Raw genomic sequence first — 18,609 nt, 5'->3', positions numbered from 1 at the left:
CCTCAGGTAAAGGGACAGGAACTTGCTTGTTCTTCTGGTTCTGGAGTTTTTACAGTCTTGTTAACTTAGTGTATATTTCTTTTTGGGGTTCTATTGCCAGCTTATTCTAAGTCTGATGCTCTAATCTCTTTGAGTGATGACATGTCATAACTATAACCCCAAGACATTTTCAGGTAAAGGCAGGATACAGGCACTCCTTGATTTTATTTGTGGAGGTACATTCTAGCCCACAGGGAAATGCGTAAGAAATAATCTGTCATCGTAAGGGGTTTGGTAGAATCATGCTGACATCTGGTAGTTGTGAAGGGAGTTTAGATCAATGAAAAGAGCATATTCCAAAGAAATTATCTTTTTTCAACACTTTTTCCAAAAAGAGGTTTAAAGGACTCCTGTGATTTTTTTTTTTTAACCAGTGAAAGCACCTGCCATTCCTAAGGGAGCTGTCCTTACATGTTTAGTCTCAATCTCTACACCTCAGATTCCTGGCATCCCTGGGAGAGGTTTTTCTATTGGAATGGAGAATTTTACTGAAATATTAATAGGCAGGAGTTTGTGAACTAACTCCCTCAGTCAGCACATGAGACACAATGTGAAAACCAACAACAGAAGGTCCCTTCCTTCTGAAAGCTCTGGCCCAGAGACTTGAAGGATATTCTTTTTTGCAATCTTTTAAACAAAACAGTACAAGTCCTCATAAAAATGAATTATTTACATGATGCAAACCCTATTAAGAGATTTCTGTAGATTTCTAATTTACATGAATATTAAAAACAATTCAACCTGTTGACTTCAGGCATGGTGCTCTCAAGGAAATTAGGCAAGAGTATAGGGTAGGGCTCAGTACAACCCCATACAATGCACCAATTGTCAAAAAATTGGAGTTCCTGGGTAAGAATCTTTCTCATGTAAGAAGAACAACACATTCTTCTTCTTCTTCTTCTTTTTTAAAGTAGGCTTCACATGCAGCATGGAGCCAATGTAGGACTTGAACTCACAACACTGAGATCAAGACCTGAGCTGAAATCAAGAGCTGGACGCTTAGCTGATTGAGCCATCCAGGTGCCCCAATACATTCATTCTTAATAAAACAAATGACATCCCCCATACAGCAGAAAAGTGAGCACACAGTTCATTTGCAGATGAGTCGGATATTCAGCAAATCATTAACTGCACAGATGAACCCCACATTCCATTAAGTGTTTACTTTTGTGCAGCTCTATTTACCTGAACACATCTGAGAACCTTGCATTTCCAAAGGCAGCTAACAGGTTTGGCAGAGAACAGACATGGGCTCAGAGGTGAAGGCCTATTGATATCTCAGAGACCTTCTCAGTTACACCTGAATTCCAAGATCATGGTTTATCATTGGGTAAGAATATTTTCAGAAAAGAAGTATAAGTCTATATATTTGTTATTTTAAAGTAATATTTAGATCTGGTAGATGGAAATCTCTAACAACAGAGATGGGTGATAGAGGATGAAAATATAATTTAGGATACTTTGAGAGCTCCTGTGATCTTCATACAAAAGAGTGTGATATAGGAGAAAACCTGAACTAATGAATGAAGAGTTCCCTTCTAGCTTCACAGCAACTCACACTGCTTTGTTGTAGCTAGCAGTTGAAGGCACTATTTTATTGAATATGCAACTATCACCATGTTTGTATGCACACAAATAGGTATTAAAATGTTTAACAATGGGGCGCCTGGGTGGCTCAGTGGGTTAGGCCGGTGCCTTCGGCTCGGGTCGTGATCTCGGGGTCCTGGGATCGGGTCCCGCATCGGGCTCTCTGCTGAGAGCCTGCTTCCCTCTCTCTCTCTCTCTGCCTGCCTCTCCATCTGCTTGTGATTTCTCTCTGTCAAATAAATAAATAAAATCTTTAAAAAAAAAATAAAATGTTTAACAATGGGAATCTATCTACAACGGAATATTATTCTGCCATAAAAAAGAATGGAATCTTTCCCTTTGCAATGACGTGGTTGGGGCTAGAGTGTATTATGCTAAGCGAAATAAGTCAGTCAGAGAAGGACAAATACCATATGATTTCATTCATATGCGACATTTAAGGAACAGAACAGATGAATATGGGAAAAAAAGAGAGGCAAGGCATAAAACAGGCTCCTAACTGTAGAGAACAAACTAAGGGTTGCTGGAGGGGAGTTGGGTGGGGGATGGATTAAATGGGTGATGGGGACTAAGGAGGGCACTTGGGTGCTGTGTGTGTGATGAATCACAAGTCTTGCTCCTGAAACTAATATTACACTATATGTTAACTAACTAGAATTAATTGATTACTTTATTTATTTATTAAATATTTATTTATTTATTCTAGAGAGCAAGTAAGCAGGGAGAGGGGTAGAGAGGGAGAGAAGCTGACTCTCCGCTGACTGTGAAGCTCAACACAGGGCTCAATTTTATGACCCTGAGACCATGACCTGAGCCTAAATCAAGAGTCAGATGATCAACCTACTGAGCCACCCAGGTGCCCCCCTAACTGGAATTTAAATAAAAGCCTGAAACACAAAAAAAGAAAAAGAAAGAAGGAAAGAAAAGAGGAAACCAATGATTTTCTTACAGTTGTAAATAACTTCTCATGATTTTGTTGTTTTAATATTTTCCACGAAGAAAAAAATTCATTAAGCCTAGAATCGGGGCGCCTGGGTGGCTAAGTGGGTTAAAGCCTCTGCCTTTGGCTCAGGTCATGATCTCAGGGTCCTGGGATCAAGCCCCACATTGGGCTCTCTGCTTGGCAGGGAGCCTGCATCCTCCTCTCTCTCTGCCTGCCTCTCTGCCTGCTTGTGATCTCTGTCAAATAAATAAAAATAAAAATAAAAAAAGCCTAGGATCATTAAATATCAATCTAATCCTTTCCAGTGTTTTGGTTTAGCAGAATTAGTGTTATAATGAGACCACACTAGTGGTCTATATAATTTATATAATTATATAATTTCTATATAATCTTGCTTAAAATGTTGTAAACCCATCCTGCCTCATGATAACTATGAGCTGCCTTTGATGTTATTCTTGACTTTGGATTTCATTAATTCTGTTTATGAACTGCATTTATATGACATGCTTTTTTTGGTTGTTTCTGAACACATTTGAGTGTTATCTGCTTTCTCTTCTTCTAATATATAATCAACACTCCAGTATGTTGTTCTCAATGACTGAAAAGTGGATTTCTCTCTTATGCAGTGCTCATAACCACACATCCAACAAAATTCACTCTAAGAGGGACACCTGGGTGGCTCAGTTGGTTAAGCCGCTGCCTTAGCTCCGGTCATGATCCCAGGGTCCTGGAATCAAGTCCCACATTGGGCTCCTTGCTCAGCAGGGAGCCTGCTTCTCTCTGCCTCTGCCTGCCACTCTGTCTGCTTGCACATGCTCTTTGACAAATAATAAATTAATAAATTAATTCACTCTAAGACCAAACTGCAGTCATTAAATTTTCCTCATTAGTCCTGAGTATTTACTGGAAGCCACACTACATGCTTCTATGTGAACGAAGGCAGGTGAGAACAGTTACCTTCTTTTCCTGTCATGATATTAGTCACTTCTGAGGTGCTTCCCTGAGGAATGCAGGGGGAGGAGTGGAGGGAAAATCTGCTGTCCAGACCCCTTCCAGGTTGAATATGTTCAATATTCACATATTAAGGAATACGAAGCCTTTTGGGATGACTGTGCCAGGAGTAAGAACTTACACATCCTGTCTTCAGTCTTGTGTTCATTCAGAGCATGGTTCAGTAATCCTCAGTGTGGGGCTGAGGGTTGACAGCCCATGGCAAGCCATGAAACATTATTATAGAATCTTTCACTGGGAACATTGACATATCTTCTAATTGCCAAAGACAAATGCAAGATAGGCTATCTCTGAAATTTCAGGCCTAGAAAGCAACTATTTTTGCCCAGTACTTGGTAATAAATCCTTAACTTGATGTTACATAACTTAAACCACTGGCTAATGACATAAAAAGAAGTTTATAACCTCTCTGGGAAATAGCTATAGTTATAAAGGAGACAAAATCAATCAGCAATGGGAAAGCATAATCATTATAGAAACTGTAGGAATTGAAAAGTAAAATTTAAAATCCATTCTACTGTAATGGTGGATACAAGTCATTATACATTTGTCAAAACCCACAGAATACACATCACAAAGAATGAGCTCTAATGTAAACTATCCACTTTAGTTAAGAATAATGTATCAAGGGATGCCTGGGTGGCTCAGTTGGTTGGACAACTGCCTTCTGCTCAGGTCATGATCTCGGAGTCCCAGGATCGAGTCCCGCATCGGGCTCCCAGCTCCACGGGGAGTCTGCTTCTCTCTCTGCCCTTCTCCTCACTCATGCTCTCTCTCCCTGTCTCTCTCTCAAATAAATAAATAAACTCTTAAAAAAAAAAAAAGAAGAATGTATCAATATTGGCCTACAATTATAACAAATGTATCATGCTAATGATGCAAGATGCCAATAATAGAAGAAATTGTTATTGGTGGGGAAAAATGATGGGGGGAATATATGGGAACTCTGTACTTCCTGCTCCATTTTTCTGTAAACCTAAAAGTCTTCTAAAAAAAATAAAGTCTATTAATAAACAATTTTTCAAATTCAAAAGTATATATAATGCAGCTAATATGTAGAAATGCTTGTTGCTACCTCAAAACTTCTGGATTTGAAAAAGGAATAAATCTTGAATCATGAAGAGAAAGTAATTCATTTATGGGCGACTTGTCTTTTGTTTTCCTTGCTTTAAAAAAATAACACACAGGGCACCTGGGGGGGCTCAGTGGGTTAAGCCGCTGCCTTCGGCTCAGGTCATAATCTCAGGGTCCTGGGATCGAGTCCCCCATCGGGCTCTCTGCTCATCAGGGAGCCTGCTTCCCTCTCTCTCTCTCTCTCTGCCTGCCTCTCTGTCTACTTGTGATCTCTGTCTGTCAAATAAACAAATAAAATCTTTTAAAAAAAACCACACACATAGAGAAAGGTATACAAATTATAATAATGCAGCTTAATGAATAATCACAAAGTGAACATATCCTCATAACCACCATCTATGGCAACAAATAGAACATCACTAGCCCTTAGCAACTCTGCTTCTCAGGAACTTTCAGTACCATAAGTTAATTTTATGTGTTTTTGAAATTATTAAAATGGAATTATATGATACATAATCCTTTGTGTATGACTTCTTTTGCTCAACATTATGTTTATAAGATTCGTCCACATTGTCATGTATAATACTGTGCAGCTTTCCACTGTAGGAATATACTACATGTTATTTCTATACTGATATTTGAATTGTTTCAGACTTCGAGTATTATGAAAAATTCTGCTACTTTCTTATACATGCCTTTTGTTGAACGTGTGCACAAAATGCCTGCTGGACCTACATCTCAGAGTGCACTCACTAGCTTATAGGACACGTACACATTTAACTTTAGTAACGAATGCCAGATAGTCCACAGGACAGGACATTCCCACTAGCAATGTCTAAGTGTTTCACCAACCAACCAAGAGTACACCAACACTTAGTATGGTCAGTCTTTTTCATTTTTGCTATTTTGGTAGGTCTGTAGTAGTATCTCATTGCGGTTTTATTTTTAATTTCTCTGTTTACTAATGAGGTTTCCTACCTTTTCATGAATTTATTGGCCATTTGGATAGACCCTTTGGTGAAGTGCCTGTTCAAGTTTCATGACCGTTTTTTTTTTTTAATTTTATTTATTTGAGAGAGAGAGTGCGTAAGCAGGAAGAGAGGCAGAGGGAGAGGGAGAGGAAGCAGACTCCCCACTAAGCAGTGAGCCCGACCATGGGGCTTGATCCCAGGACCATCCCAGAACTCCAGGATTATCACCTGAGCGGAAGGCATATATAGGCTTAACTGACTGAGCCAGCCAGGCACCTCAGTGCTATTTTTATCATAGGTCAAGTCTCTACTTCTACATGGGTATACTTTGGACTCTGCTTCATTGTTATGCATGGCTCTTTGCTCCAATTTCACACTGCCTAGATATCATGATATCTTGATATCAACAACTTGTTCTCTTTGTTTTTCTTTTTTCAATGCATCTTGGATGTTCTTGGGCCTTTGGATTTCTGGTTAAACTTTACAATGAACCTGTAAAACACACACATATACACAAACACCTGCTAAGAATTTTTAAAAAATGAAATTGCACAAAATCCATATACCAATTTGAGGGAACTCAATGTCTTTAAAATGCAGTCTTCTAATTAAGGAGCCCTTGTCTACATCTCCATTTACTAAGGTCTATCAGTTCTTAAAGTAATGCTAGATGGCTGCATATATTTTATAGTTTATATGCTTTATAAACATACAGTTAGTATGTCTTAATGTTTATAGTTTATACGCATATATGTTTTATAAGTTTATATGTTCCATAATTTTATAGATTATACATTTCATAGTTTTCTGTGTAGAAGTTTTACGTCTCTCCTGGATAGTGATGTTTTTGATCCTATTTGAAATAATGTTTTTAAAAATTTCATTTTATAAGCTTAATAGATTTTTTTTATAATTTTGACCCTATGTGTAGTAATCTTGCTATATTCTCATATTATTTAGAATAATTTATTTGCAGATTCTTTTGGATTTTCTTTATAGTCAGTCATATCATCTGCATATATTTTGTTTTTTCTTTCTAGTCCTTCTATATTTTCTTTCCTTCTTTTTTGCTTCGTACTTTTTAATAAGAATTACATCATCACTCAGAACGATGAATAGAAATAGTAAGCATTCTTAGTATTCTCAATTTTAAAGGAAAAGTTTTCAACATTTCACCATTATATTTATTATAGTTTTTAAATTAAATACTTTATAGGTAAGTTTTTAAAAATTACTAATTTGCTTTTACTTAGCATGAATTAATGTTGAACTTTATCTAAATGCTTTTTATTAACCATCTATTTAGATTGATGGTTATATGATTTTTTTTTTTTTTTTTTTTGGCCAATATGGTGAACTATGTTGACTATCAAGGGCTAAAATAGCATTATACTCCTGTAATAAGCCCATTTTGGTTATTCGCCTTTTATATTTTGTGATTTGATTTGTTTGTTTAAGAATAAAAAATATTAAGATTCTAATTCCTTAAACTCAAGGTTGTCAGAGTGTAGAAAAAAATTTTATGGACTAAAGGATTTGCTTGTGGTATATTCAGCAATATCAGGGCTCACATAGCTACAGTAAGAGAGCTGTCCAAGAAATTCTTCCAAGAGCATTCTAAATTTACCCTGTTTAAAGCTAAGGCTAACCATCAAGCTTTACTTATAAACCCAACTGTGGTCTGGGTACAGAAGCCTTAGGAAGAGAGACTGTTCCTCCTAATTTTTGTTAGGGCTTCAGATTCACTTCACAGCAAAAAAGCCAGCCCTTGAGATAAGCAGTTAATAAAAAATACCTTCTATGTGAAGCATTACTTGCAAAAATGAAACTTGATTCAAACAGAAGTGTTCATCTAGGCCTTCAATGGTATAAAGTATCTGGAGACGCCTAGACTTGGGTCTCAGAATTCATGCCATACTCTTTGAGCCATTTTATTTATGTCTTGATAATTAGATTTCCAAATCCTTTTCTTCTACGCCCCTGAATTAACATGGAAGACCTAGTGAGAGAATCATGATGGAAGAAGTAATGCTGAGCCACCCTGTCAGAGGAGGCTGCCCCAGGCTATTCAGCAGACTGGCCTCCTACCGTCCTTGTTAATCAGTTCTGCCAGTCAATACCTAGGAACGTGCTAGATTCATCTACTTATCAAGAACAAGCAATCAATATGTCACTCTGAGCCTCAGAGGATTTCTGAGAGGAAGATGAGTCAAGAAGTAGTCATTTGTGTTTTCTGAAGTTTGAGCAGCTAGTTGAATAGCGCTGGCTGTTCTCTTCTCTTGGGGATGACTAGTATAGAGCGTGGGCTAAAGCAGGACGTGTTTCCTCTATGTTTCCCATTTCTTCTTACTCTCACTCTTTAGGACATCCTCGTATATAGTGACTCTAGGAGATATAGATGTACTTATCCGTTCATAGCGTGTAGCACAAGTAACAAGTGTAACTCTTGTTAAACTAAGATTTCAGTTTTTTAAGATAGTGTTCCTTTAATATAAGAAGGGGGTTAGGTGATAAATAGTGGGGCTCTCCATGGATATTTTAGTAGTCTTAAGTGTGGCCTAAAACCCAGGACTCTCTAGTTTCAAACAGTAACAGATCATGGAATTCTGCAAGTGGTCAAGCATGGGGGTGACATGGGCTCTTTGTGGAACAAAATAAAATAAAGCTATATTTTGTTTTGTCATACAAACTAAGAACATATCAAGAAAAATGACCAAAGTCTTTTCCCCAAGAAATCCCAAAACTTCTATTAAACAAATATTTGTTAAATTTTGAGTAAACATTTAAATCAGTTTACTGATGTTTCTTCTTAATATTCCTCTGCTACCTATTCATTTGTTATCTGTTGTCCATTAGCAGACAAAAAAGTGTTAAGAAGAGTGAATAGAAAAAATTATAATTGGAAGCATCTTATATCTTTATTTTTTTCTGCAAATTTAGAAAAGATCACCCTAATTTCGATTTTACCTGTAAAACACCTTGAACTAGCTCATGGAACAGCATTGTTCTACTGGAGCACAATTTGAGAAAATTTGGCTAAATGAAAGATGAGAAAAGCTCTCTGATCAAGTCGCTCTCTTGTCCTGCCCCTGACATTTGTCCCCATCCGCAGCTTTAAGGTAACTACCACCTAGTATCACTACCTTCACCACCATTATGTGGAGAGTAACTATCTGGAAAGTTGCATATTAAACACTTTATCTGCATCATTATAATTCATAAAGTAGATATTACCTCATTTGATAAATGATTTGAAAGACAGAGAGAGAGGGGAGGGGCAAAGGGAGAAGGAGAGATTCCCAAGCCAACTCCAAGCTGAGCACAGAGCCGAATGCAGGGCTCAGTTTCACAACCCTGAGATCATGCATGACCTGAGCTGAAATCAAGAGTCAGATGCTCAACAACTTGAGCCATGCAGGTGCCCTTGTTTACCAGTTTATTAAAGGATATGATAAAGAATACAGATGAATAGCTAGATGAAAAGATGCATAGGGTGAGATCTGGGAGGGTCCCTAAGCAGAAGGGTTTCTGTCCCTGAGGAGTTGGAATGTATCACTCTCCTCGTACATGAAGGTGTTCACCAACCTGGAAGCTCTTCAGATGCCGTACCATTGGGAATTTATGGAACCTTCCTCACATAGACATGATCAATTATTAACTCTGTTTCTAACCCCTCTCCCCTCTCTAGAGAAGTGGTTGGGGAAGGGTGATGTCTGAAAATTCCCAACTTCTAATCATGACTTGGTCTTTTTGGTAACCAGCCCCCAACAATAATCCAAAGAGTGCAGTGAAAATTCTGCCTGCTGTTAATATTCCCCCATCCCTTGCTCTATTAGGCAACCACTCTGTAACTTTCTCTTCTTACTTCAGGATTTTCACCTTTTGAGTGACTGATTTAAAAATTAATCATTTATCCTTAAGTTTATCCATTCAGAACACACTTATTGAGCACCTATGGTAAGCAACAAAATTTAACAGAAGCGAGGACATGAGTTCCAGAAGATGACAGTAAAAATGAGCAGACCAACCAGGAGTGTTTCCTGCCATGGCAAGTGGCAGATAGTGAGTTAGCCTGAAGCCCTAGGGCTGGAGACTGGGACTCTGATGATATGGGAGGGCTTCTGAGGCAAGAAAGGTCATTGAAGGGAAAAAGAAAAAAAAATCCTCCATATAATAAAATTTCCCCAGGGCTCAAACTGATGGAATCTATGTGATAAATACGGACGTATCCAATTTGTCTTTGTAAATTCCTTAAAAAAATATTTACTTTTCCACATTTAGCACCTAGCACATCTTCCAGAGTGTCTGTTTAATTGTCGTTTGTACATGGATTTTTATCTGTAAATTTAACTTTCTGTGAACTAAGTAATGGTGGGAACTGGTTAATTTCAGGTGGACCAAAATGTACCCAAACTGGAATGAGAAAACCTCAGAGCTTGGAAAGATTACTCTTTTTTCTACAATTCATAGTTGAGAAAACAGAGACCACAGAATTTAAATGAATCTGTCGGAGTCACACAGCACGTTAGTTGTTAGTAGCAGGGTCAGTAAAGGACTCAGCTGCTCTGATTCAGTCCTATACTCTGTGCAGCCCTATTTCCAGGAGAATGAATGAATCAGAGAAAAACAGGTATAAACATCAATGTGTATCATTTGTATTCATCCAAAGTTGTATTCAAACAAAAATCCCAAATGACTTTTCCATTTTCCCCAATTTAAACTGACAACCCATGATTATGTCATATGTAAGCAACCTCACCTTCACAGTTTGTGACCACAGCCCATTTCTTCCCCAACTCACTGCACACAACAACGAAACTCAACAATGAAAAGGTTTGGAATGTTAAAGAAAATTGAAGCAAGGTCTGTGGCTTTACAGCCTTACTCATTTAAAATTTTACCTACTATAAAATGTGGCTTATCTAATTTACAAGATATAATCAGTTTTACCCTGATTATTATAATACTGCATAAGTCTTAAGAAAGTATAGGTATATCTATAATGCATGTTTACATCTTTATTAATTATAAAATCTTAAACTTCCATAATCCTTTTTATTCAATAGTATCAAAGGCCTTAAAGAACATGAGGTATGTATTTCTCATTAAGAAAGAAGTTATTATTTTCTCAGAATATAGTCCCAGTGAATATGCCCAGGTTTCATGGTGTTTGATCTGCATTTGGACCTCAAAATCCAGGTTAAATTTGCAGCATAACCTGCAGTATGGCATAACCAAGCCTAGTAATCAGTAATAAGTTATTTTTAAAAATGTTTTTTTTTTTTAAGATTTTATTTATTTATTTGACAGAGAGAGATCACAAGTAGGCAGAGAGGCAAGCAGAGAGAGAGAGGAGGAAACAGGCTCCCTGCTGAGCAGAGAGTCCGACTCGGGACTTGATCCCAGGACCCTGAGATCATGACCTGAGCCGAAGGCAGTGGCTTAACCCACTGAGCCACCCAGGTGCCCTAAAAAATGGTGTTTTAAATACAAGAATTTTATTCTCCTCAAGGGCAAGAAACATATAGTAAAGATATCTTCCTCCCCCCTTTTCCTCTCATTGTTTCTTCTCCTACAAAATTCTTGGCACTGAATTTTGAACTCTTGAGGATGGGTTCAGTTATCAATGTAGTGATCCAGGAAAGTTTCCTAGAATCTTAGCTTGAGCAGTTATTCATGGGTTCATAAAGCTTGCCTTCAGAGCTTCTAAATAGTATGCAAATGTTCAATTTTAGCTTTTTAGTGCAGACCTATGATGGTTCAACTTATGATTGCTCAGCTCTACCATGGTGCAAAAGTGATATGCATTCAGTAGAAACCATAAAAATAAAGACTCTTAAACTTACAGTTTTGAATTTTGATCTCTACTATGCAGTGACAGGGAACCCCAGCTCGCAGCCAGCCATGCAGCCATGAGGGTAAACAACTCCTACACTTAAAACTATTCTGTACCCATACAAATCTTCCCTTTTCAGTATTCTGTCTACCCTTTTCAGTATTCAGTAAATTAGATGAGATATCCAACATTTTATTATGAAGTAGAGGACTTTGCCCAAGTGTAGGCTAATATAAGTGTTCTGAACACATTTGATTCAGGCTAAGCTAAGCTAGGATATTTGGTAGTTTAGGTGTATTAAATGCATTTTTGACTTAATGATATTTTCACTTTACAGTGGGTTTATCAGGATGTAACTCCACCATAAGTAGAGGGAGATTTATATTCTCATTTGTCCACATAATTCTAAGCTGTAGACTTTCAAACCTGTAATAATATGCTATTTTCACTCCCTAAAGTCAAGTCACTTCAGGTACCGGCTCACTACATCCACGGTTTGATATCAGTGAATTTTCGTGCTCGCTTCGGCAGCACATATACTAAAATTGGAACGATACAGAGAAGATTAGCACGGCCCCTGCGCAAGGATATCAGTGAATTTTCTTTTTCTGAAATGAATTCTCTTCTTAAGAGTTTATTTTGGGAACTTAATCCCATTCTCAGCACAGAAGAATTCTATTTAGGTTGAGGCGATCAGCAAGTCTGATTCTTTCAAACTATAAACATGGAAATACACATAGCAGATTACATTGGTGGGTAAAATTGGTTTGATTAGGATTGATTCATCCTGAAAATTAGTGACTGAAAATAAATTGCTATCCCTATAGACAGTTACTGGAATGAAACAAAGTTAGCTAAACAAACCTAAGGGAAACAGCTCTGAGTAAAGATAATATGTACTGGTGAAGCTGCTTTTTTAAAAAAGAGGAACATCTTGCCAAAGATTCAAACTCATTCCTTTTGGGGCAGCTTAATTGCACAAGCTTTATGTTAATTATTGTTATGTTAAAGATTTGGCATCTTTACAAAAATCTTAAACTTGTACGTGCAGGTTTAAAGTACCCTATTCCAATGGCCCAGAGTTAGGCTAGGAAAGCATTTCAGATAATGGCAACCTACAGTAATGCTTTTTTTTTTTTTTTTTTAACCTATGGGCAGTTTATAATTTATAGTTTCATAGGAATTTGCTTAACAAATGTGGACGTGATTAGTTGCCTGCCTTCCAAAACCCAAGCCTGTGTTCTTTGGTATCATGGTATGCTATCTACCCAATGACAGGCTTTCAAAAGTCTGAGAAGACCATGTTTTTTGATGAGTGTTATCCCTGCATTTGGTGTGAATTTCACTCACAGTAGATCTTTGGTAACATAGAAGTTGAGTTTTCAATATCCAGCATTCATAGAAAAGCATAGATTCACAAGTTATAACACAGTATAAGGAAGAGGGTAAGCAATGTGATGGAGGTAGACTAAACCATCATTCCCATGCACTGTGGACTACTGGAAAACAACTGAATGACCTTCTCTTGACTTAAGAATAAGATAAAAGGAAAGTCTGTAAATGGTTCTAAGGAAAGGATAATATGACTTACGATGTCACATCAAAAACTGAAAAATAACTGAGATAATATACTTGATAGCTGCTATAATAATAACCAGAGGGGCACGTAAGGGAAAATTTTGGGAGGTGGGAGGTTTGGGAAGTTTGAGTTAAAGGTCTACATTGTCGAAGGATAAGTATTATCTGTCTTAATTTTGTGTTAAGGACATTTAAATAGCTGAGTGAAGTCCTGGAGGACCAGGTCAGTGTGAATGTAGCCATGTTCTATGCTTCCTTCCCAAGATCTTATCCATGGGAAACACATATTTTCGCTATAAAAATATGGCAGTATCATTCGTCAGTTGAGGATCACCAGTATTATCATCAAGTTTCACACATTATTTTTTGGCGGCAACGGAGGTGTGACAGAGTGGAGAGTTGGGTAATGTTGATGTCACTGACAAGTTAGGCATGGTGTGGGGGACATGGGCGTGAGGGAGTCTTGGAGGTGCAGGAAAGAGGATCAAGGAAGAGAGGTCTTTGCTCAAGCCACCTCCCCCATCTTTGATTATGCCTCCCTAATGGATCCACCCTAGGGATTCCGATCTCTTGGTCAGGGGCTCTCTCTGCATTTGGAGGGTTTGGTACTGCTCATAAGGCCCATGATGAAAATCTAAGACATTTTTATGTTGCCTTTGGGAATGGTGGGAAAGGGGTGAAGCTTCAATCTTGCTGTCAGATCCTGAACTGGACCAGAAAATTCCTGATTATAGGCTGATTCACAGATTTTCTCTACTACTATGCTTATCATCAAAGTTGCCAAGGGGCTAGAAGAATATATGAAAAAAGATCAGTAGCATCCTAGAACATGGCAGAATTGTCTCTTCACTCCTTATTTTCCTGGTATCATGAGACATTCTTGCTTCTCCATCTAAAAGAAAGCTTTTATACTCTCAAGACTGAAACAATAATGAGAGTCAAGGGTAGAAAACTACACTGACTTCTCTGCCAGCACTTCAAACAGATTTCAATACTGTGAAATTATCTTGGGAGTTGTTATCTCTCAAACTTCAGGTAGTTAAGGGTGATTATAAGACATGTTCTGTTGCTTAAGGATTTGCTGAAATCTAATGCCTTTTTTTCCCCAAATGAATGCAGCAGTGACATTTGAGTTAATTAAGGATCTGAGAAAGATGTCGCCTTTAGCTATACTTTTATTACCATTACCTTTCCACAGTCTAACTCCTGTGCCACGACCCTCCCTCCCACACACACCCTACCCCCTTCCTCACCATTATTAATCTAACCTGAATCACTCTATTCTTCTCCAAGAGAACACGCCCCAGTGACAGCAATGAATCACAGATGCTCTTGCTCCTCTAGTCTCTAATAGACTTGACAAAATGCCAGGTCTAATAAAATAAAAGGACAGGAACACCAGGTGAAAGGAGCTCTTTAGGTTCTTGTTCAGTATATGACCCTCAGTATTAGTTACCAGATAAGTTTTCTAGTTACCCAGTGGTGGGCAAGTTTTTATTACCCAAATGCTATTGACCCTCCCATGTCTTCACACTCTAAGTAGCCATCCTACTCAGTAAGGCAACCTCTCAGGGATGCCTAGTAGCTAAGTTAAGGGCTCTTTCATCTTGAGGTTGAAAATAAAATTGCTTTTGCTTAATGTAGCTAGAGAGAATTAAACAGTTTATCCACAAAGGTCACACTTGGATTTAAAAAAAGGTCTTCAGCAGTCTCTACAAATCAATCAATTATACGTTATAGAATTCCATAGGAGGTCTTTAAAGAAAAGAAATAGAAATAGTCTGTCAGTCACTTAAAGGGAAATGTATAAGATGACAACACTAAAACACATCTTCTTTACCATGGATAGGTCTGCAGGAGTTGAATTCATGGCAAGAGAAACATAGAGGAGAGTTTTTGATTTTCAACTTATATAGAAATGTCAGAAGAAATATTGAAAGCCACTTAAGAGAATTTAGGAGAGTTTTTGTGAGTGTTATAAATTTGTATTAAATTTTGCTTAACTTGCCCTAATGAACATTATAAATCAACTTAAGCATGTGGATTTTACACAATACCTCACCCAATTAGATTTAAATCACGTTTTACAAATTTATATTTATATTTATTTACTTTTTAAAAGATTTTATTTATTTATTTGACAGAGAGAGAGAGAGAGATCACAAGTAGGCAGAGAGGCACACAGAGAGAGAGGGGGAAGCAGGCTGCTCCCTGCTGAGCAGAGAGCCCGATGTGGGACTCGATCCCAGGATGTCCTGGCCGAAGGCAAAGGCTTAATCCACTGAGCCACCCAGGTGCCCCACAAATGTATACTTATATTTTTAGTTGTTAAAAAAAATCTATGGATACTAGGTATATCTACCTAATATAAAAATGGTATTAATACAGAAAAGTCAATGGAATGGAATTTAGGTCACTCTGAGATTACCGTTAAGATTTATAAAATAATGCTACACCTAAGAATTTTAAAATAAAGAAACCCAATGCAATGAAATTTTAAATTGTGCCTTAACCATGGTGTGTGTGTGTGTGTGTGTGTGTGTGTGTGTGTGGTTTATATGGAGAAAGAGAGAAAGACTATTTTCTTCTTGTCATTAAAAAAGAATAAAAAAGCCTCATAAAGATTTTTAGGCCTATGTCATCATCCCCTGACAATAATCACAGACTAAGGGAAGAAACATTCACCACTCCCTAATGAATAACAAAGTAGCTAACAGTAGCCTTGGGTATTGGAGAAATTTAAAAACACAGGGAAAGCCTGCCTTAGGTTAATATTAATTACTATTATCATAGAATTCTATTGTTCAAATTGTTCTCTATGGTAAAATAAGGAGCCCTTGCCTTTTGGCTCTCTAGGGCAGTGTTTTTCCCACCCTGAAAAATTTCAAATAACATACAATGTCCTTTTTCACAAACAACAAACTACTTACATAGATTTTGGGCACTTAAAGTCATGGAAGTGTTTGCGAGGCTTTATCTAAAGATAAAATGAAAACTGTATGAAGGCTATATTCCAGATTCCTTATACCAAGTCGAGAGTGGAAGCTATGTTTCCACTTGTGGATGTCACTGGAGTAAGTAAAATACAAACTTAAATGTGGGAAGATCGTTCAGTTGTAACAACACATAGAAGCCAGAGATGTAGGTCAAAAACCGCACATTTCTAAAATACAGGTTTTTCTGAATAGTTATTCTGAAGTTCTTTGAAAATCTGGCCAAAACAATCCCATTTAATATAGCAGTTCACATAATAAGCAAGTCAGAACATCTGCCAGGCAAGATGTTGTTTTCCTTTATGCAGCCAGCAAAAACACAGCTCTAAGCTTGGGCTGTCCTGATAAAAGGATTTTGGAGCAGCTGATTTTAGAGAATCATAAAAACAACCCAACCTTATGCCCCAAGGTATAAAGAATATGCAGAGTCTGCATTGTGCTTCTAGTGTCAGGACAAATCAGTCTGCTCTTTTCAGCGTGAGTAACTGATGCCAATGGATGAGTTCAGGGAGAAATAAATGTACAGACAGACCTGTGGCTTGATGTGGTAACACTTGTGTCAGAAAATCATGAGTTTGGGGTACCTGGGTTGGTCATGGTTAAGTGTCTGCTTTTGGCTCCAGTCCTGGTTCCAGGTCCTGGGATCCAGCCCCCTCGGCTGGCTCCCTGTTCAACTGGTAGCCTGCTTCTCCCTCTGCCCTGGCCATTCCCTCTGCTTGTGTTCGGTCAGGTGGGTAAATAAAATCTTAAAAAAAAAAAAAAAAAAAAAATCGTGAGTTCTCTCTTTCATTTTGTAAATTCCTTGAGGTTAATTTACTCAATTTTTTAAAATTTAGAAGGGGAATATATATTAATTATATATGGAGCCACCAAGTTTTCTGCTACTTTCAGCTTAAATTGTGTGGGGTTTTATGGATTACAGCATCTTTAAAAAATCTGGCCTTTTGGGGGGAGATAAAGCAGAAGGATAAAAGAATTACCATGCATACTGTTATATCAATTAAGGAATGGTGAATATAGAAGCATTTATAAAATAACAATTATGGAGTGGGTCCTAAATATCTACTGCTGTTTTCCTTGCCCCTCATGAATTCTCATTTAATCCTCCAATCCCTAGGAGGTTGATATTATTATACTTGTTTTTACAGATGAGGAAACCCGGGCATAGAGACACTACTTGACAAAGCATATAAAATAATGGTGTCAGGATTCGAACCTGGGCAAATCGCCTCCAAGGTTTAGGTCCTTAATCACTGCACGGGGTTGTCTTCAGTTTCTCTGGATCTGACTACTTAGGGCTCAGTTAATTCCTCAGGGTCCTGGCACCTCTAAGCTATTAGCTCTTTGCAAAGAGACAGTATCAACGTTTAAAATGGACATTCAGGGTGGGTGGGTAGGGACATTCAGGTCGCCTGGGTGGCTCAGTGGGTTAAAGCCTCTGTCTTCCGCTCAGGTCATGATCCCAGAGTTCTGGGATCGAGCCCCGCATAGGGCTCTCTGCTTGGGGGCAGCCTGCTTCCTTCTCTCTCTCTCTCTCTCTCTCTCTCTCTGCCTGCCTCTCTGCCTACTTGTGATCGCTATCTGTCAAATAAAGGAATAAAACCTGAAGAAAAAAAAAAAAGCCATTCATTAGGTTTTAAACACCAGCTCCTTAAAATTCCCAACTTCCAGGTGACTCAGAAATTACTAATTGTCGTTCCCCAAACCCAGCGCTCCACCCGATTTATTTAACTTTGTTGTTGCGCAGCAACCGAACATTGCTACCAGGAAGCGAGGTGTTTTTTTTTTTTTTTAATGTTTTATATTTAAAAGTAATCTCCACAGCTAAGGCGGGGCTCGAACTCAGCTCCCCCCGCCCCCTCCTCCTCAAAACGTTCGCTCTTGCGGCAGATCCGGCAAAGGCCCCGCAGGACGACGATTTTCGACGAAGGCGCTGCCCAGTATTCAGCAAGGGCTAGATCTGCCTCCAACATCTGGATTCTGGAAAAAACAGAAACAAACATCTGAATTCAGACCATTCAGTGATTGGTCTGCTTCCCGTGTAGCCCAAAGGGGTTGGACCCAAATCTGACCAGACTTGAAGCCAAGCTACAGAATCTAAATGTGGGGATAGATGCGGTAGAAAACCTGTGAGAGAAGGGCCGTTTGCGACATCAGTGACTGGAGAAGAGCTCGACCCATCCGCCGGGCCTCTTGGAGCGATGTCTAACATGTCGGATTCTCTCAACAGGCCGGCTAAGCCAGCGCTCTCCTCTTCTGAGGTCTCTGCTTTACGAGAATTTAGCGCTCTACACTTAACCCGGAGCCCGGTCTGCGGCTTCGGGTCCTGCCCGGTGTGAAGACGGAGGTTTCGTGTGGGGGGGGAAGGACAGAGACTAACGGCGGGGGAGAGGGGGCAGCGAAGACAGGAAAACCTAGGGAAGGGGGAGGGGCACGCCCAGGCGCAGTTCACACACACAAAAACAAGGAAGGCAAGGCCTGGAAAGAGGAGGTGGGGGAAAGCCGCGAAGAGAAGCGCAGCGCACTGAAAATCCACCCGTCTGGCGTTCAGTGACTCTGCCCGGCCCGCCCCCAACG

The 18,609-nt window shown here is 38.7% G+C and overlaps 1 protein-coding gene and 1 pseudogene across 1 annotated transcript in view; one reads left to right on the top strand and one right to left on the bottom strand.

The window, feature by feature from the left end:
• The window catches only part of COL17A1 (collagen type XVII alpha 1 chain), an 84,551-nt gene extending 67,206 nt beyond the window's left edge, over window positions 1–17,345 (bottom strand). Inside the window, exons 1-2 of the mRNA XM_059173274.1 lie at window positions 17,249–17,345; window positions 16,617–16,777 (exon numbers count right to left, since the gene is read on the bottom strand). Coding sequence (XP_059029257.1) covers window positions 16,617–16,629 — 13 coding nt within the window. The 5' untranslated portion in view covers window positions 16,630–16,777; window positions 17,249–17,345. The remainder of the gene's footprint in view (window positions 1–16,616; window positions 16,778–17,248) is intronic.
• LOC131830943 (U6 spliceosomal RNA) lies at window positions 11,977–12,089 on the top strand (annotated as a pseudogene).
• Window positions 17,346–18,609: the final 1,264 nt, after the last annotated feature.

Source organism: Mustela lutreola, chromosome 4 (genome assembly GCF_030435805.1).
Source record: "Mustela lutreola isolate mMusLut2 chromosome 4, mMusLut2.pri, whole genome shotgun sequence".
In the NCBI taxonomy this organism is placed as follows: domain Eukaryota; kingdom Metazoa; phylum Chordata; class Mammalia; order Carnivora; family Mustelidae; genus Mustela; species Mustela lutreola.
The sequence above is the reverse complement of the archived record's forward strand: the minus strand, read 5'-3'. Positions and strand labels throughout refer to the sequence as shown.